General features: G+C 47.2%; 1 protein-coding gene across 7 annotated transcripts in view; it reads left to right on the top strand.

Moving 5' to 3' along the window:
• PPARA (peroxisome proliferator activated receptor alpha) overlaps nucleotides 1-21,286 on the top strand; it is a 303,089-nt gene that overhangs the window by 237,117 nt on the left and 44,686 nt on the right. For all 7 annotated transcript variants that reach the window (XM_078673812.1, XM_078673819.1, XM_078673818.1 and 4 more), the window contains exon 5: nucleotides 10,635-10,773. In XM_078673812.1, the coding sequence (XP_078529938.1) occupies nucleotides 10,635-10,773 (139 nt within the window). The remainder of the gene's footprint in view (nucleotides 1-10,634; nucleotides 10,774-21,286) is intronic.

The following is a 21,286-nucleotide window of genomic DNA, read 5'->3' as shown; positions in this document are numbered from 1 at the left end:
ACTATATAAATGCTCATACAATTCAATGTCAAAGATCCTAAGAGTGTAAAGCAGCCCCAATACACAAGCCACACAACTTCAGCCTCCATTTGTAAGGACTTGCACTATGAATTTGAAGGACACCCATATTGCAAAATGCATGACACAGCATGACAAATTGTAACACTTATGTGTATCTAAATCGCGAACACTGGGCTCCAATGTTGTAACGTGTTACCAGTTGCCAGAACACTTCAGTGCCTCACTAGCAGCTGATATTTATGTCTCTTGCACCCCTTGTAAACACATGGGAGACAACGCTTACAGGAAAGCTGATTATAAAGCCTTTATAAAGCCTTTATTGGCGTGCTACCCTTACGCTTTTCGGCTGCCCTGCAGCATTGATGACAGACAAAGGTGCTCCATTTTACCGTACTTTCATTGGTTGCTCTGTGAAGTGTCACATCAGGTGAAGACAGACTATAGTTTCTGGCATTGGCACATAAATATAAAAATTTGATATTATACACATATTAAAATAATGAGCATTAGCAGAGTGTTTGCATGACATAATACGTTTCAAACTGACCATGTATAAAATTATGCACTCTATTTCGCAGTAACAAAGTATGCCGCCATGGCCATCCCATTTAGTATAAGCTAATAATTTTATAGAGGCTTGGTAACATTAATCGTTTATATATTAATAACACACACTTCATAATATTGATGCTAATTCGTATAATAATGCTAGATTAACACAGTTTGACATATGGTCAGTGCTGCGTATCTAACAATCCACTGCAATTATTAATAGACTATGTAGTTCAGGCTTATAAACTACATCCCTGTGGACTTGCCCATTTAAAAAATTCAACAACTAAGCAGATATCTCATCCCTGCATGCTGTACATTCTTGCCCAAGTGGGCAGGCACCAACTGGTGCCATCTGCAATGGGCTGTTCATTATGTTGTTGTCCATTAGTCTGACTTGTATGTGGTGTGCCTAAAACTACGTGAAAGTATATACATTTACAAATTGTGAAATGAATAAAATCAAAACAAATAATGGGGAGGAGTCACAGTCCACAATTTGTACATTAAGGGCCAGATGTAGGTAAAACTTATTTACCGATTCTTAATTACCGAATTTTACCGATTCGGTAATTAAGAATCGGTAAATAAGAAGGGGGGGTATGTAGGAACATCCAGATGTTCCATTTACCGAATCGGTAAATATCTGTATGGTAATGCTCCATTCATTCCTATGGGCTTTGAAGCCCATAGGAATGAATGGGGCATTACCGGTCGGTATTTACCGAATCGGTAAATACCGATTTTGACAAGGGTGCAGGGGGTGTCACTTTGACACCCTCTAGCACCCCCAAAAAAGGTTCGGGGGCCATGTGGCAGGCATACCTGCCCTAAGGGCAGGTCTGCCTGTCATATGGCACAGGTGTGCATGCACACATGTGCATGCACACCTGAATCGGTATTTTACCATCAAATTGAATTTGATGGTAAAATACCGAATTTGTAGGGCTTGTGGGACTCAGAAGAGTCCCACCTACATCTCAATTTTACCGAATCTGTAAAAATACCGGTCGGTAAATTTACCGACCGGTATATTTACAGAATCGGTAAAATTACCGATTTGCCCTGTTTCCTTGCCCCTACATCTCAAATGCCAAATACCGGTCGGTAACGGCCGAATTCGGCCGTTACCGACCGGTATTTGGCTACCTACATCTGGCCCTAAAATTCCAGTCACTAAACCGTGCATTGTAGTGTACATCATTACAAATGTGTATGTAAATCTTCCTCCCTATTAAGTCCACCTGGGATCTTTGCATTCATTTCCCTAATGTATCTGGATTCAAGTTGCCTCAATAGTTTCTCTCTGTCACCTCCTCTAATATTTGCTGCAATTGCATCCATTACATAGTAGGTTAATTCTGCCACTATACTTCCATGTACTTCTTTGAAGTACTGAGTTATCAGGTATGCTCTGTCCCAGTTTCTTATTGTTCATATTTGTTGAAGGATTCTATTTTGTTCTGGGAGTTTAGTACTCCCGACGTACATTAGTCCACAGGGGCACTGTAAGATGTATACTGCATGATAGGATGATGAGATAGAGCATCTAATTGTTTTCGGTCACATTATCGTCTGCATCAAGTTGTTGTGTACTTGTACTCCAACCAAGATACATCGCTGGGAAAGTCCTACTGGTAATCTGTTCATTTTAGTCGGTGTATACAACTTTGTGCCAAGTCCTTCCTGTTGAGCTGGGTGATCATCACTAGAGCCCTTGCAAGGACACTATAGTAAGGCACTATTAAACATTTTTGTGCAAGAGTGTCAGCACCCCAGTGGCGGTTGCCACAACAGATGCTGTAGGAATGTTTACTGCGGGCGGTAGATGGCCATTGACAGGTCAAGTTTAAACTATTTGAAGAGCCTATTACCTTTTTTGCCACTGCAGCAATATTCTGTCCATAGCTAGCAGCAACAGTGTTCCTCTCTGGAAGATATTTGAGTGTTGACACTGGCCTTATAGGTGAGGCTTAGCAGTGATGTGCAAACATTTTTGGAGTCCCAGGACAGTCCGGGGTTACTGAATTCTAATTGTAGCAGTGATGCTCAGTAATCAGGGTATCAGTCACTGAGCGATTGTAAAATACTATATAAAAATAAAGTCAGCCAATTTAGCACACATTGCACTGGCTCCGGTATAAAGAGCTGTTATGGGGCACTCATAGCCCCACTGGGTTCCGATCTTCCCCTTCCCCAAATTTAGTTAGAGCTAGTTTCTTGGTAGTGCATAAAATGGTCCCAAAATTAAGTCCTCCTCACAATGCCACCCTGTTGGACTGTACCTTGGTTACTCTGCCTGTAATAAGATGGGCCGCTTCTGCCAGTCAAGGGCAGCAACATCACAGCTCCTAGTGAGGGTGCTACTGCATTCCCTCCCAGGAACAGATGCATTGATGAATTCCCCCGCCCAACCAATGCTACTGATGTCCCAGTCTTGTGTGCAAATGTGCTGTGCAGCTAAGGAGGTAGGGCGGTATGTGCAAAGGAGAGGGGAAGGGAATATGGCTATTTGCATGTTGTTCTTACAAACACAAATGTAAACAAAGTGACGCCCCCACCTCAGATTTCCGTGGTGATTCAACGGACTTCGATGAAACTGCAGAGTGCCCTGTGCGATCTTGATGTAGCGCCTGCCTTCTCTATGTGCGTTGGTGTTACTTGATACAACTGCCGAAATGCAGTCTTGCTTCTTCATGCTCTTTATCCGTTCATGAGGAGTTCATAAGATGTATTTGTTGGCTCCTGTAGCATCAACCTTTACTAGGTGCTTTACTGTTGAGCACGCCACTGGGGCACAAGGGTCTCAAGGCCTTAACACATGGCCTGGTAGTGGAGATACATCCTTGGTTTGCAGTAGAACAGTAAGCTCCTCTCAGTGCTTCTTTTCTAAGGACATCTTTGTGCAAGTGCATCTACAGCGCCCTCTTATCAGTCAGTCAGCTATTTTCCCCAAGGCACGCACAAGCCAGCTTCTCTTGGCAGGTTGCAGAACTTCCAGGATCCTGTTCCTGAAACTGGTGAAAACAAGTTGGCAGTTGGCGGCAGCAACTCTGGAGCACAAAAATGTTCATCCGTCTCCATTGGTCTTGGACCCCGGATCCTGGTAGAGTGATCTTAGCTGCCTTGCTGTTAATTTCTGCTTCATACTTATACCAAATTTGCAGACAGTTCAACCCTTGGACCAGTTTCAAGCAGTCCTTGATTTGTGTGTATTCCTACCAGATTGGTCCGGCCATAGTTTGTGTCTCACAGTGTCAGAAGCAAGGTAGAGTGGTGTTGCGGGTCTCCTGTTATGGGAGACCCAAAACAAAGGTAGGAAAGAGGATGAGACGTCCCCCATTTAGCTATAAATTAACCTATTTTGGTTAACACTTTTGGGGAACAATGGAACAGGAAAGTGGAGAGGTTTTCCCTGCACAACAAAGTCCCTCCTGTCCGCCATAGTCTACCATAAAGAACCTCAGAAATGCTTTGCAGAAGGCCTGTAGTTCACATGTCTGTCTGGGCCTCTCTCTATTTTCCGTCTTGGGTGCTACTCGAGTGCAGGAAATCAACATGGTTGCCTGGGTGACCACAGCCCCATGTAACACACACACTGTGCTGTTCCTACTGCACATAGATAAGTTAAACACAAACATTTCATCCATATGGCACACAGATGAAGTGAGGGATGTGGTTGCAGGTAGCTGGAAGACCCCAATTAAAAAAAACACAGGAGAGGTCAGTAGGCACCCCTCCTTAGTAGGCAACGGGATGAAAGGCCTGCCCTGCCACTGTAATCTTTTGATGCCACCATCGCTAGAGCCCAGGAAGCTTAATATAGTCACACTCAGAGAAGGAGGGTACACATGGTTTGTCCCTCTGTACCACAGAGTACAGCTCTGAGTCGCATTCTGTTTCACAGAATGAGTGAATGAAAGCAAGACTTTTAGAGCGCGGACTTAGCCCAAGGGCATCAAGGTGCTAGCACCGATCAACATACCGGCAGAACCGATTCCTACTCAAACCCGACTTTCAGGGAACAACCTTGTCTTCAGGGCTTTACGAAAGATTGAGTGTACTCGTTGCCCCGAGAGAAAGTCCGGGAGAGAGTTCCAAACATTCGCAGCTGCAAATGAAAAGGCCCTCCCCCCCATCTCATCTTTTTATCCCTAGGAACGACAAGGATATTCTTTTTTGCTGACCTCAGGATTCTGGAAGGCACATACTGTTGAAAAATGGTCTTTATGCCCAAAGGGCCTAGGCCATAGTATGTGTTATGAGTGAGGCAAAGAGTTTTAAACACAATTCTACGGTCCACCGGGAGCCAGTGCAACGACCTAAGGGAGGACGAGACCGAGTGGTGTTTGGGAGTGTCCATTACCAGCCTGGCAGCGGCGTTTTGCACCAGCTCCAGTCGACGCAACTGGCCTTTGTTGATGCCTAAATAGAGGGCGTTGCATTAGTCCAATCAGGACAATATTAAAGCAACCACCGCTTTTTTGCATGCTTCAAATGAAAGGAACTGAGGGCTTTTCCTTATGATCCAGATAAGCCCGAAGCAAGTGGCAACTGTCCTATAAACCTGCAGATTCATAGATAGGGAGCCATCCACCACCACTCCCAGATTCTTCCCATGGGAGACCGGAGTTGGACAGGCGCCAAGGGTGTTGGGCCACCACTCCCTGGACCAGATGTTAGTCCTGTCTCCAAAGATCAGCACTTCCATTTTCTCATCGTTAAATTTGAGATAGTTTTGGACCATCCACGAAGATACTGCTAACATGCAGTTCTTAAAGTTCTGCATGATTGACACCATAATTTGGGTGTCATCCGCATAAGGCAGAACTTCCAACCCAAATGACTTAACCACCTCTGCCAGCGGGCCACATAGATATTAAATAAAGTGGGACTCAGGGAGGAGCCCTGAGGCTCGCCACAGACAATGGGGATAGACTCCGAGTAGAAGCTTCCCAATTTGACTATTTGGGACCGCTCTTCCAGGAAGGAAGTCAGAAGATCCAAAGCCGAGCCCCCGACCCCTATCTCCCTGAGGCGCTCCACCAGTCTCTGGGGAGACAGGGTATCAAAGGCTGTGGTGAAGTCAAGTAAGATCAAGAGAGTGGTATGACCTGCATCCACCTGCACTCGAATATTATCCAGACATCAGGAAACCATCAGTGCAAAAGCAGGTTTTCGTATGTGCTGAGGCAAAAATTACAAAATGACACAAACAAGGTAGGGGTGCATGATTTCCAAGACATGCAGTGTTAATTTTTTGTCCCAACAGAGGCTGAAGGCTCCCTTCTGAATCGGAGTGACACATTAAAATCCTGGAGCATTGGGAGGTTTTAAAAGATATGTTTCCTTCCAGTTATTAACAAAACTCCTGGAAGGAGATCCAATGAGCAGAGAAGGGCAGTGGAGTCTGAACCATCTGGGTTTTGTTAGCAGACCCCATACCTTGGAGCATAGATGGGATTTTTACATCGAAGCTGGGTGTTGCTCTTCTACCTGGAAAAGACCCTCTCCAAGTATAAATTACCTAAACATGTATCCCTGTAATTTCAAAGTACGAGCTTCCAGCAACAGCTCAGTTAGTGTGTTTTGTCCTGACCAGAACAGAATAACATGGGGCATTGTTTATCGACCTTGCTCACAATGTTCAGACTAAACTTCAGGAACAAGTAGGGAACAAACACAGCAAACGGTTTTCATGTGAAAGACAAACAGTCTGACAATAAATAAAGCTGTGTAGTAACGTGCGCAAAAACAGCATCATGGCCGCAGGGCTCAAGCTAACTTAGTGATGTCGACAATGTCCCCATCCGCCAAGTGACACCTGGGGCGCAGTATGAAACACGCAACTGTCGCTACTCACCCTGCCTGTTATCTGGAGTTCATGCGTAGAGGCTGGGGGCCAGGAAAAATGATGCAGGGGGCACTGGTGGAGATGACCCCGATGCAGCCGTTCTATGAATATGAATGCGCTTGCAACCACCGCCCCAAAGAAAGGTGTTGTTGGTAAAAACCTCCCTCAGGTACACATGAATCGCATTCCACCTCACTCAGCATTATGAAAGCTGGGAAAAGTCTTAAAGAAATGTCCATCATGTGTAATACTACGCATGGCGCCTACACTGTTGTTGTAAACTTACATAGACTTAAGGGTGGAACAGCATAGCAATGACACCATATAAAATGAGGGGTCTCACAACTGTAATATGCTCAGAAGTTTTTGTTACACATGTTCATATCTTTTGTATAATTACTTGCTAACCGGTCACAGCAGCGGCGGGGTTTGTTGCAAACTGGACAATATTCTTAACAATACTGGCTCAGCAGAGCACCTTATAGACAGTTGTGTGGTTGTATGTGCATGCTTACTATATACACGTGACCTGCATCCAGACTGAATTATCACCAGAAAACTGTCACTTATGCTATATTTGTACTATGTATGCAACTGTACTCTAACCCAAAAACCTAATAACCAGATGGCTTAAAAAAATCATAGAATAGTGCTAAGCATTTGTTGTACTCACAGAGGCAAAAAATGAGACACACACTCAAAGAATACATTCGAGACCAAATTAGAAAATTAACGAATTGACGAAGTGGGCCCAGTGATGCTGACGTCCCTTGACGGCTGCTCGGTCGTGGTACAGTGAGAATCCGGGATGGGATTCTCGCTGTCAGTGTTTGGTGCAGTGCTGCACTCCTCCAGTTGGTCCTGGTGTCTTCAAACGTGATGGGGAGACTGATCTGATCTTCCAGAGCAGGAGTGCTGGCAGGCTACCAAAGGCTGATGTACTTCTTCAGCTTGCAGGACAAATCCCTCTGTCACGATTATCGAGTGAGTTGCGAGCAGGCAGAGTTCCAGGCCAAAAAGTCCATAGCTCTCCTGCTGTTCTCATCAGGCAATGTTAAGGGGAGTGACAGGTAGTAGTCAATGGGCTGAATACCTTTAGGGTGTCTACACCCTCTATGTGACCACTTCCAGTGGGAAATGGGCATTGCCCTGACCCTAAGAGGCTAATTCCGTCCTTAAGAAGATGGAGGAATCTAAAATGGTGCTGTACACATCAGCTAGTCCACTTTAGGGGTGGTGCTGGCTTAGTGTGGGCACACTTCCTAATCTTGCCACCAAACAGTGGGGTCTGGACAGGGGGGTGAGCATCTCCAGTATCTGGAGAGGCCTTGATCACATAATAAAGGCAGCATGACCTTTGAAGCTTTCTGCCCTGGAATGCAGTTCCTTCTTGGAGGAGTTGTAAACACCTCCGTCCAGTGAGAGCTTTGTTCCTGTCCACTGAAAGCGCTGGCTCTCCCCTCAGGAATTCAGAAACTTGTCTAGGGTGACTGGCTGGTAGAAACTAGTCAGGTCGCAAGATTGGATGCGTAAAGATGCTCTTCGCGGTGCGGGATAAACAGCTGGAAGGGGTCAAATCAGGACACCTGGGCCACTCCAGAAGTGGGTGTTAGTGATGCTGACGTCCGTCGATGGCTGCTTGGTCGTCATGCAGTGAGAATCCAGATGGGACTCTCGCTGTCTGTGTTTGGTGCAGGGCGTCCGGTTCCCTGTGGGTTGGTGCTGCACGGCTCCGGTTGATCCTGGTGTCTTCACACTCAGTGGGGTGACAGATCTGACCTTCCAGAGCACAAGTGCTTTCTCCTGGTCATCTGCGGCATCGGTCAGGCCGGACACCTGCAAGTTGGTGGGCCGGACTCTACTTGTTGGTGCCTGCGGGCTCTAAGGGAGTAGTTCTTCTACTCCATGGGAGACTGGAGGCGAATGTCGAAGTGCTGACAGGTTACCAAAGGCTGTGGCAGTTCTCCAGCTTGAAGGATGTGTCACTCTGTTGCAATTGTCGAGAGATTTGCAAGCAGGCAGGGTTTTGTGCCGAAAAGTCCACAGCTCGTCTGGTCGTCAGGCAGTGACTCTGCTTCATCCTCCTTCTCTTGATCCGTCGAATCTGAGATCTTGGGTTCAAGGGAGCCACCTAAATGCTCAATTTAGGGGCATTAAGGGGAGTGATAAGTAGTAGCCATTGGACTGACTACCTTTAAGGTGTGTATACCCTCTGTATGACCACTTCCTGTGGGAAGAGGGCATAACCCTGACCCTAAGAGGCTACTTCCATCCAAAACAAGATGGAGGCATCTGAGATGGTGGTGTCCACATCAACTGGTCCACCGTATGGGTGGTGCTGGCTTGGTGTGGGCATACCCCCTATTCTTACTAATTTTCCTGCCTGTCGTGCTGCCAGAAAATGGGGCCCAGACGGGGGGGACAGGTGGGCATCCCCACTATCTGGAGAGGCCTGGGCCGCATAACAAAGGCGGCATGGCCTTTGAAGCTTCCCACACTGGAATGCAGTTCCTTCTTGAAGGAGGGGTAAACACCTTCACCCAGTGCAGGCTTTGTTCCCATCCTCAGAGTGTGCTGGCTGTCACCACAGGAAATCAGAAACTTGTCTAGGGTGGCTGGCTGGTTGAGACCAGTCAATAAACACAATTGTAATCTGCAGGTTTTCAAGGGGCACCTCTGAGGTGCCTTCTGGGTGCACTTATTAATAAATCCAACACCGGCATCAAAGTGCGTTTATTAAGATGAGATGTTTGGTACCAAACATCTGGGGTTACGGTAAAGCCATCAAGTAGCTGAGGAACTCTCCCAAGTGCAGGATGAAACACTTGAAGCCATATTTATGTAGAATTGGCATAGGGCAGCACTGCAAGTCTTTCTGACCTGCCCTACACCAATGTGAAAGGGCAGGAATGCACCGCAGTTATGAAATACACTGCATCCCTGTCCTTTTCCCCCTGTGCCGGTGCACGATTAGCTGCCTAGTACCAACGTAGGCACCCTAGCACCATGGTGCAAAGATGCCTCTGTTAGAGGCATTATTGTTTTTGTGTAGGAAAGGGTATATTCCAGCACAAAAACAATCCCAAGATGCGTTTTCCTCTTTCTATGTGAGCTGCAGAATACAGCACACATGGAAAGAAGAAATAAACGAGGAGAAATTAAAATATTTCTCCTCGTTGTGCCTGCTCTGGGGTAGCGTACGTTTTTGGCGCTGCCCCAGGTTTACGTGATTAAATAAATCTGGGGCAGCGTCAAAATCTATGGGTGTTGCATGGGAAAACCCATTGCAACGCCCATGAAACTCCTCCGTGACGCAGAGTAAGGCAAGGCCGCAACTTGCATACAGAGTTACTTTGCGTCACCTCCTAAATATAATTGCGCCGCCGGAGAATTAAAAAAGTGGCGCTCCGGTAACACAAGACTCGAAAATAAGCCCTTTGGTGCGTGAACTTATACATTTATATATTCTGCCAAGTTCTCTGTGCAGAACATAAACAAGTCTCTTCTATGACAAAAGCAGACACGCTCAAGCTCTCCTTTAGCATTGTATTGGGTTGTACACTGGTTTTTATGAATGTTTACAAAATAGCAGATTGTGACGTCCATAAATTATGACTATTGGAGATTGTTCTGGTCAGTGGTACCTACTACAATATCTAAAATATTGGCTCCGATTCTAGGGCGCATTATGTAAGCTTTCAGGGTATAAATGGGGTACACTGTAGACCAGGAAATGATCATAAAGGTGGCAATGTATAGGCCTGAGTAGCAATCAGATCTAGTAAATCTACAATTCTTACTTGATCCAACCAAGTGGTTCAAACTGGACTTAATAACTGAGCCACTAATAGGTTCCACCTCTAAACTGAAATGAGACTGTGCCCAAATTGATAAATAATGATCCACTTACTCAGCAAAATATTGTCCTTTTTTCTTAAGTGAGAGCAAATTGATTGTTTAAGCAATATTTTATTTATTTTTGTTTTGTCATCTGAACCACTACATTTTCAAATAATGCAATATCTTTTAGCACGTTTTGGATCTTTCTGTTTGAAATACCTTTCTCTATTTACAAAGTAGGGGAATCTATTCTTTGATGGTGCCTCATATTACTGAAGTTTTACTGGATTAAATTAGAACAATGGGTGGGAATGCTTGACATTAATATACTATTAACATGTTCCGCTCTCTGACCTTAATTTTACAGGGTTTTTTCAGGAGAACAATTCGACTGAAGCTGGAGTACGAAAAATGTGAGCGCATGTGTAAAATTCTTAAAAAGAATAGGAACAAGTGCCAATGCTGTCGTTTCCAAAAGTGCCTGTCAGTTGGAATGTCACACGATGGTAAGTTAAAGAAGTGCTGCACATTGTATTCACATGCTTCAAAGTGGGAGATAACCTTCACTGCTTGCCATCACTGCGCAATGTGTTGCCTGGAGGCCTAGGAATTAGGGAAAAGGGATTAGGGAAAAAGAATGTCTTCAACTTCATGAGTCCAAAACAGAAAGCCTACTGGGAGACCTTTAGCACCGCAGGGAACTTGATCACCCCAAGCCTCACCTTCTTTGGCAAAACTGTCTGCCAATAAATCTCTGAGGTATGTGGCAAGCAGACCTCTGCCTGTATTCATCGGTAGGGCAGTAGAACAGACCTCCTAGTGGGAAGTTATGGGTTTAATGCGCTATTTCCATCCACAAACTGGGAGTGTGCAATTTCCACACAGACTGATTGGTGAAAGGGCATACAATTTGTGATGTGACATATATAGTAGTTGTTGGACAACAGGGCAGTATCTGTGAGGCCTGCACAAATAACTTCACATTTGTCCTTCACTGGGAACCAAACACCCTAGTGTAGCGCCTGACTCTCAGAGGGTAGCGTTGCAGAGCAGTCTAAGGCGTACTCAAGGGAGGTGGTGTGGGATAGTAATCGCCATTACCGGTGCGTAGAAATAACACTCAATAATTGATTGTCCAGTCTGTACTTTGCTTTATAAAAGTAAGAGTACATTTATTAAACATACACTACTTAATACTATGCACCAATTTACAAATATATTGGAATTACTTTGTGACATTGAATCACATCTCCACCCCTCCCGCACAGGGGTGTGTGTGGTCTAGTACCACCACTCCCATGTATGCACGTCATCTTGCCCCCTAATGCAGTTAGTTGAACATAACCTGGAGTGAGGGCCCTATGCACTGGCACCATCCCAGTGGCGACCCACCCCATTATCCCAACCAGCATTTAAAATAGCACACCTGCTATTGTGACACATAACTCTGACTGAGCATCTCTTACTGATCATGAAGTATACACCTCTACATCTTAGGGGTTAACAGTCGGGGTCCTTCTTCACCTAACGCAGCAGCAAGAATACATGTTTAGGCATCCCTTTAAAATGAGGTTCTTATTTGACTTGATAACATTTATAATGCATTGCAATTACAACCTCTAAAAGGCATCACAGATTAAATCACAGGTTTACGCAAGTACAGCCAGACTCCCTAGCAGGAATGTCCAGCAACATAACCCACTCTGCTTATGACCTCACATTACACATGTGACTTACAGTTCCACCATAGAAATATCATTGGTCAATGCACTTCATGCAATTGCACCTCTTTGCCTCCAGAGGATGCCCTTGTCCAGAAATCCCCAACTCAGCTCTTCATCCCTTTGTGCACTTCTCAATACACCCCCAGCTGTAGAGCAACAGTTCCAGCCCAGGAGGTGATTCAATTCTGGCTGAGCCCATGAGGGGTTATTTCTTCAGAGTCTCCAGAGACGTATGGGGGGACTGTCCTCTTCGTGCTGGGGGGGGCTGCGTTGCTCCTGAAGCTCTCCCTGCACCTTGACACACACCTTGTGGTGACCCCGTCCTCCTGGGGCCACCACACGCAGAAAAACAGGGGTTTTCCCTTGCACGCCGGTCCGGGCCTGCAGGGCATTATGGGGCGAGGCTCTCCTGCCTCGTGAATATTATAGCAGCGGCTCTCCCGCTGCATCTGGGAGAGCTGCGATGTGGGCCTCAAGCCACTTCGTTTCCTTGTTGGAGGATCCGGTCCCACCCGGACCACAAGGTGAGTGTAACAGCTCGGGGAGCCCACCCCCGGCTGCTCTGGCCATTTGTCAGGGGCCCGGTCCCACCCGGTCCTGCTTCTTTGTTGGAGGACAGCCAGGGGTGCTCACCCTCGGCTGCCCCCATCGGCTCCCCGCCCGGCCAGATCCCTTACGTGCTGCAGCAGGAGCCGGCACCGCAGTTCTGGTCTGCAGGGTGGCCAGCGCCGGCCCAGCTGGCCTCGGGGGAGTGCTGCGGCACTCCCCCCCTCCTTCCTGCAGCCGCGGGGGAGTGCGACGGCACTCCCCAGTCCTCCCTCTGCACTTCGGGGCCCGGCGATGGGGTCCCGGGCCCCCTTGGCATATCTTCATGGGGAGCTCGACAGCGCTCCCGGGCTTGCCTTCCTCTTCGTCGGACCCGGAGTTGGGGTCCCGGGCCCCAGAGTCTTCTTCGTGGGGGGGCGCCTTCTCCTTTCACATGGAGGCGTGGAGTTGGGATCCCGGGCCCCTTCCCCTGGAAATCTTCATGGGGATCGCGACAGCGCTCCTGGCTTCATTTTTGGCGCGGGCCAGGGTGGGCTCCTGGCACCCCGCGGGGGCCTCTTTACGGGGAGCACGATGGCCCTCCCCGCCTTTAGCAGGGCCCTGAGTTGGGATCCCGGGCTTCTTTTCATAACCTTTACAGGGAGTGCAACGGCGCTCCCCGGCTTCTGCTTTCGCCGGGGGACAGGGTGGGCTCCTGGCACCCCTTTGGGGACACTTCACAGGAAGTGCAACAGCGCTCCCCCACTTTGCTTAGATTGGAGGCAGCCCCTGGGACCTGATCCACCCCTGGGGCACGTTCAAGACCGGCGGCGCAGCCCCACGTGCTTCGTCGTCGATCTTCTTGGAGGTCGCAGATCGTATACCTTCTGGGGGGCATATCTCAGCCCCCAGGGTACCAATCTGTACCATTTTTGCCTCCTCTTGCTCCTGGTGGCGCTCCCATGCCACTGGGAGCACTCTCCTTCGCCCCTGGGTCTCACAGAGGGTGGATTCAGCAGGGAGCTATCTTAACTGGCTCCCTGCGCCAGTCTCTCACCTGGCTCTTCTCCTGGGACTCTCTTGTCCTTGCGCGGAGGCCCAGGCTTCTCTTCACTGGTCCTGGCCTCCCCTTGTGGCGCAAGTCTGTCTGGAGGTTCTTCCTTCCAGCTGCCCATGATGCCAGGCTCCAGCAACAGTCGTCCTCAGCTGACCACACCCCAGAGAGAGAGCTTCTCTTCCTGTGCAAACACTTTTTTTAAAAATAGGGAGGGGGCTGGCTGTAAGTCTCTGTTTGTCCTATCAAACAGCGACACCTCCCTGCCCCTGCTCCCTCCTTCCTGCCCAGGCCTCTGGGGTGGTTCAAGATGGCGTCGTCCAAGGGTCTCCAGCCACATGGACTCTGAAAGCCCCTTCCCCCTGTGCTGCCTTCTCCCTTGTGCAACTTGGTGCCTGGCACCATGTGACAGCTGCTGATTGATTAGCCTGTAGCTCCACCCATCTTCTCTTCTTGGAGAGGAGGCCTTCGCCCTTGGAAGGAAGGTCATTAATCTAGCCTGCCACGGTCAGCTCAGCCAGGGCCTGGTTATGAGCGGAGTCAGAGCAATATGACTGTTCTGGAGGACCCAAAAGCAGTACAGATATGGCTTTGGACTCTGCAGAATACTTATTCTCACACAAGTTACAGTCGACTTTAGTGAGTGTCTGGAATTCGTAGGCCTTAGGAATGTGAAACTCGCCCATGGGCTCCACATCCCCATAGGAGACTAATGAACTGAAAAACAGTAAAACACACTGACTTTCCCTGGCATGTTTCTTCCCAGTGTATAGAGCCTATTCCATGTCACCACCCAATTCTGCATAAGTCCTGCCACACCATTCACTTTGTAGCTGCTCCTGGGCTACGCATGCCGTTACACTTGTGCACACACATGTACACATGTGTCTACATGTAACCAGCCCGGTGCCCCTTACTCCAGCTGCAGCGCAGCGACCTAGTCAAGCCAGGGGGACACCAGTAAAATCCACATGCAGTCTCTTTCATCATGAGTTCCGTGTGGGTGAGTCCCAACTTATGAGGCTCCCCCACAGTAAAAGCTCAACAATTAGGTGCTCAAAAAGTGAAAATCCGGGCGGCTCAGAGTGTCCGAACAACCTTCTAACAGTAGTAAGTAGTGTTGCTCATTATACCTTTGCAGGGCGACGCAAATTTACCTGCCTAATGAATATTAATTTGTCAAGTCACAGGTTTTCTTTATTGTTTTCTTTTTTAACCAAGTTTATATAGCACAAACTTGACCCGAAGATATTGGTTATCAGAGCAATCGGGGCCTAGCTACCACCCTCTGGGCTAAACGGCAAGAGCAGGGCATTTCTGAGTTCTTCTCACCCGCAGGGGACCTTGTCACCGAAGACCCAGACATAGAGAACGCCTTCAAGGACTTTTTCGAGCACTTATATGATTATCAACAGCTAGATGCAGAGGCCGGATCCTGCTATCGGAGGGGGGGCCAAGACCGCGGCCCTTACTTCGGATCAGGAGGAAATCCTGGATGAGGATATCGGTATTGAGGAGGCCATTTTGACGATAGCACGCCTTACGCTTGCTAAGTCACCAGGCCCAGAAGTCTTTCTGCCTCACCTTGGCCCCCATCTTCACAAAGCTACACAATTCCTTTTTAGATCCTGGGTCGATCCCGCCTGAAATGCTCAAAGCCTCTATAATAGTTCTACCTAAACCTGGAAAGACAAACAAAGATGCAGCTCTTACCGGCCTATTTCCCTTTTAAACATTGACCTTAAATTATTTAGAAGTATCTTCGCCCACAGAATCAACACATATCTCCCCTTTCTAGTGGACCCGGACCAAGCAGGCTTTGTCCCTCAGAGGCAGGCTAGCGATAACACCAAGAGAGCTATGTATATCATTGATAAAGGGAACAGGTTCCAGGGGGAATATATGCTTTTGGCGGTTGATCCAGAGAAGGCTTTTGAGCGGGTCCATTGGCCATACCTCAGCCAGGTGGTGGAGCATTTCGGGTTCAGGTACAGGCGCAGGGCCCGTATCGTCAACTGTTATCTAGCCCCTACTGCGACAGTATGGGTTAACAGCTTTATCTCCTTCTCTATACACAGAGGTACCCGTCAGGGCTGCCCACTCTAGCCCTTATTATTTGCCCTGTACGTAGAGCCTATAGACCAGAGGATCCGAGACCATCCGGACATTACCGGTGTCCCATTTGGCAGAGATAAACATTCCATTAGTCTATATGCCAATGACATCCTGGCATCGCTAGCTCACCCAACAATCTCTCTACCGGCCTTTATGGGAGAACTGGAAGCCTTTGGGGTGGTGTCAGGGTTCCAAAATAATATAACTAAATCTCAAGCACTAAACCTTTCGGTACCTCAGGGCACAGTAGATCTTCTTGCGTCCCAATACCCATTGATGTGGGCCTCAGAGACTATTCCGTACTTCGGGATTAACCTAGCTAACACGATCCAAGCAACACTAGACAACTACTACGGGCACTTCTCCGGCAAATACGGTGTGACCGTGGGAGGTGGAAACCCCTCAGAATTTCTTGGCTGGCACGGATAGCGACCTGCAAGATGACTGCTCTTCCAAAAATATTAAATCTCTTCCGGACCCTGCCCCTCTTTCCCCCACGGGGTACGATTGCCAAACTCCAGTCAGAACTGGCGCAGTTCATCTGGCAGGGTCAGAAGCAGCGCATGGAGCGCTCCTTGAGTTATCTTCCCCCTGAGGCCAGAGGGCTGGGGATTCCGGACTTACAACTCCATTTCAAGGAGTCATAATTGAGATATTTAGTTGAGTGGAGTCGCCCGGATTCGGAGAAGCACTGGCTCTTCCAGGATAGGGCGGTGGCGGGCACCGCCCTCTGAAAGATCCCGTTCCTTCCCAAAGCTTATAGACGAGAAGCCTGTACGTGTCCCCAATAACTCGGGTAACACTGACAGCGTGGGGCAGCACTAGCATTAAAATGGGTCTGACCACCTATCCATCCCCATTGTCTCCCCTTTTTGAGAACCCGAACTTTATGCCATGAGCGAAGGCCCCAGATTTTGCAACCTGGAGAATGTCGGAATGTTGCTCCATAGGCCACTTCTTGACTCAGAGGGCGTGGTATCTTTTTCCCAGGTGTGTGAAGACTTTGAGGTTCCGGAATCTGAACAATTCCGTTATCTACAACTGGGAAATTGGATCATGCATCCCGCAAACTGCACTAATGCTCAACGCCGCCTGACCCAGTACGAAAGGTGCTCCTGGCTAAATCGTCCGACAAAGGCATGATCTCCGAGTTCTACGCAATCCTACTTCAAACTCAGGATCATATATTTCACGCTGGGCAGGCAAGATGGTAGGAGGAATTAGGGCGGTCCGTGAGTGCAAAAGAGTGGAAGAGCATAGCCTACCGGGCACGCCACATGGCACGCAGTATGGCCCTTACAGAGACACTAACCAAGATCACCTCACACTGGTATTACACACCGGTCAGGACAAACAAAATTAAACCCTCACATAGCGACAGTTGTTGGCAGGGCTGCGAGGACAAGGGGCTCTGATACATATTCTGTGGGAGTGTCCACGTATTCAGCAATATTGGACTCCGGTCATAGATGACATAGACAAGAACCTTGACACACAGCTTCCAAGATTTCCGACCCACGTGCCCAAATCCATTAACATATCCCTTAAATTCCATCCGTGGCCGACAGATTGGTATGGCAATGGGGGCGGCGGCACATGCCATCCTTGCCATCTGGGGCACAGCGACCACTCCCACACCCACAAACTGGCTACACAGGATATGGCACATTTTAGGAATGGAAAATATCCATGTCTCTAGCAGGGAAGGGGGCGGAATTGCAGGAGATATGGGATCCTATGTGTCGTTACTGTCACAGAAATTCTACAAGTTGACCTGCCCAAAATATCTCAGACTCCTGTGTCTCTTGAAGGTTCCTAAGCCGGAGAGACGCACGGAGAAGTGATCACATTCAACCATACACTGTGGTGCAAATAATGCATATGGGTGAGTGGGGATGGGAGGAGGGTGTTGGGGATGGTTCTCGGGGGGAGGGGTTTTCCTTTGTCTTTTGGATTTGTTTCTGTATCAATTGCAGCAAAACACTAAGTTTGTTCTGCCGCTAAGAGGATGCAGTCCCCTAAGATTTAAATTTGCTGCTGTGGTTGCTTGATACTTTTGAAAATGCTAATAAAAAGATTTAAAACATAAAAATCCTCAGATCAGTAAGGAGTTCCTATAACAAAAAAATCAAGAGTCTTAAGGCTGACTACTTCAGATCCCAACTTAACAAAACCTCAAACCCCCCTAAGAAATTTTTAGAAATTGTTAAACAACAATCGGTGAAAGCACCCAACCACCCTGTCCCAGGAAACGCCTCACCTTCTTGAGACGAACTGGCTCCTTTCTTAAAAGAGAAAACTAATCTCATCAGTACTGGCCTTGAAACTAAGAAGGCTCTTCTGTCAGCCGACGAGATTGCGTCTCCTCTGGCTCACTCTGAGAGGCTCGAACCACTCAATATTAGCACCGAGAACAATGCCTCTTGGGGTACTTTTACTTCCCTCAGCGAAAGGGACATCTACAAAACCCTTCATAGTATCAACCGTTCTAATCACTTGAGCGATCTGCTGCCACCGAAGGTTTTCAAAGAAATTAAGGATTCCTTCATCCCACTGTGGACATGATACCTGAAAGCCTAAAAGCAGCTCAGGTTACACCCATTCTAAAAAAACATAACTGATCTCAACCACCTCCGCCCTATCCCCAACATCCCCACTCTGGCCAAGCTCCTATAAAAATGCGTTCAATCACAACTCTGCGCTCACTTAGAGAATTTCCAACTCATTGATCAACATCAATCTGGTTTTCTGAGTGGCCACAGCACGGAATCGGCGCCCACTCACATTATGGATGACATTTTAAAAATGCTAGACAAAAACGAATCCTGCCTCCTAATCCTCTCAGGCCTTTCTTCTGCGTTTGACACTGTCAATCATGACATCCTCCTATCCATTCTTGAGCACAGGATGGGCCTGTCCGGTCTGGTATTGCAATGGTTCTCATCCTTCCTGCACAACAGATCCCAAAGAGTCAGGGTGAATCATTCCTTATCCCAGCCCTTAACAGTTTCCATGGGGGTCCCACAAGGATCTGCCTTATCTCCCATACTTTTTAATATATTCATGGAATATTAGCAAATGCACTAAATTCCACGAACACTCTTTTTCACATGTATGCAGATGACACGCAACTTTACCTGAAAATCACCTCTTCTGAATATTTCACTGCACTCAATTCTACCCTGACGAATACTCAAAACTTGCTAACGGTGAACCACTCCTGCTCAACACCTCCAAAACGGAATTCCTTCTCATATCTCCGCCTAGTCACACCCCCAAGATGGACCGCTGGATGAAACTCCTCACAGCCTTCAACTGATCTCCTCACATTATTGACTCAGCCATATGTCTCTGAATCACCCCGGACATGCAGCTGAACATGAAGAATTATATTAGTAAGGCTTGCAAGGGTACTAACCACCAGATGAAGATACTTAGGAATCCTAAACCATTCCATCCCCAAGATGACTTCATGCAGGTGGTTCAAGCGCTTGTTTTGCCGAGGCTAGACTATGGCAGTGCTACACTCTGTGGCCTCCCCAAATATACCTTGGCCCCACTAAGGGCTTTCCTAAATGCAGCAGCCAGCTTGATTACGGGTACTAATCGAAATGATCACATTTCCCCACCCCTTAAATCCCTAAATTGGCTGCCATTTGAGCAAGAATACAACTAAAGATTGCCTGCATGACTCACAAAGCACTCCATTTCAATACCGCCATTACTTGGCACAAAAGCTAGAATGATCAGGAGGGGGTAGACCATCAAGAAGTGCAAACCATCTCCTCTTGAAACCACAGAATTTCTGCAAAAAGAGAATGAGGCGCAGAGCTTTCTCAGGCTCGGCCCCGAAGATCTGGAACTCTCTCCCTCCGCAGAATATCATCCACTGCTTCTTTCAAAAAGGAAGTCAAAATAATCCTTATGAACAAGTTCTTGCCTTAAATGACCATGGCTCGTCTGTCTCACGGTCCTTGGATTAACTACTATATTAGACTATCACTTATGAAGCCAAGAGTTGTTCGATTATACTCTCATAAGTTAGGTGTGTTCTTCTCCCAGCACGCTTTGTATTATTTAAATGTTTCTTGCATGCATTCTCAAATGACGTTGGTTTGACTTCCTTTATTAATTACGACACTCCAAATTGTGAAACGCTCCAATACCCATCTGGGTCTTGTCCACGCTATACAAAACTTTATAAATAAATGATGCATCGGTGAAGACAATAAACCATATGAAAAAAATTCCATTGCCCCCGCACCTCTCCACCCCCACCCACTAGTGGTCCAAACCTGCCAAGGATATACATCCTTCCCCGACAAATTTGCAAAGAACTGCTGAGATCATATCAGCGCTTCAGTAGAAGTGTTACTAATTCACTGTGTAAAGTGAAGAAAGAGAAAAAGTATTGAGTGAAAATAGAAGCAGTAGGAAAAGAGAGAGAGCCGCAGAGAGTAACCCGCCAAGAGCACTTTAAATGAGCTTGGAGTGGTAAGAGAAGAAATAAAGAAAATAAGCGAAATCAGGGGTAGCCTGCAGAGGCAATCCAGAGAGCCAGACGGGGTCATCCTTGCTTAAAACAAGGGTGTCTGGGGATCCTCATTGTAGTCTCATCTGGAACATACCATTGTTAGGTTGGGTGACTGTGGTCAAGCCCCACAAAGCCTACACAAAGGAAATAATTTGATAATCAAGAAAGATTTAATATAGGCCTCAGACACATGCAGTTACTTTAGTGTGACAGTAATAGTGAACAGTTTAAGGTCAGCCCAGGTCCGAAATTGGGAGAATGGCCTAAATAGTGCAGCAGGAGTCTTTGTTGGTGTTGTACAAATAGAATGCCAGTGTAAAAAGTCTGCAACAAGTTGACGGTTGGGGAAAAATGTATCTTTTCCTGATAGGTGGCACGGAGGTGAGCTGGATATAACATTGTGTAAGTGATTGCAGCCTATCTCAACTTCTGCCTTATCTGTACAAATTTTCGCCTAGCTTTTTGGAACGCCATGGTGAAATCTGGATGCGAGGTCGCCTTATTCCCATTGAAGTGTAGATTACCTTTTCCTCTGGGAGGAGTAGCGCGGTATCTCGATCTCTGTAATTTAGGAGTCTGGCGATAATCGGTCAAGCAGAAGTGGGAGGTGGTGGATGGGCTGATAAAGCTCGATGCACACATTCAACAATAAGGATTTTGGAGGAGTCCGCACCTAACAGGGTAGTGAGCAGCCTGTCAATGTAGTCCTCCATTCTACTCATATTTGCAGACTCTGGCACACCTAAGAAACGAAGATTGTTACAGCGCGATTTCACCTCAAGGTCCTTGTTCTTGCCATCGATGAGTTTCAAAACGTTTTCTATGTTAAGTAATTTGTTGCCTTGAGATAAGACAGTTTCATCTACTGTGGAAAGGCATTGTTCTGCCTTTTGCATTCACCCATCGTGTTTCTCCAGTTTATGCTTAATTCTTTCTGCTTCACATGGCATTGATTTTAGACTCAATAGAAGTCAGACTGTTTGCGTTGCTACAAGCAGTGTTTTCATATCTGCAAAATCTGAGGATTTATCCGAGGAGGGCACTCCAGTTGTAGATTATTCCGCCAA

Source organism: Lissotriton helveticus, chromosome 1_1 (genome assembly GCF_964261635.1).
Source record: "Lissotriton helveticus chromosome 1_1, aLisHel1.1, whole genome shotgun sequence".
Classification (NCBI taxonomy): domain Eukaryota; kingdom Metazoa; phylum Chordata; class Amphibia; order Caudata; family Salamandridae; genus Lissotriton; species Lissotriton helveticus.
This window is presented reverse-complemented; position numbering and strand designations above follow the sequence as displayed.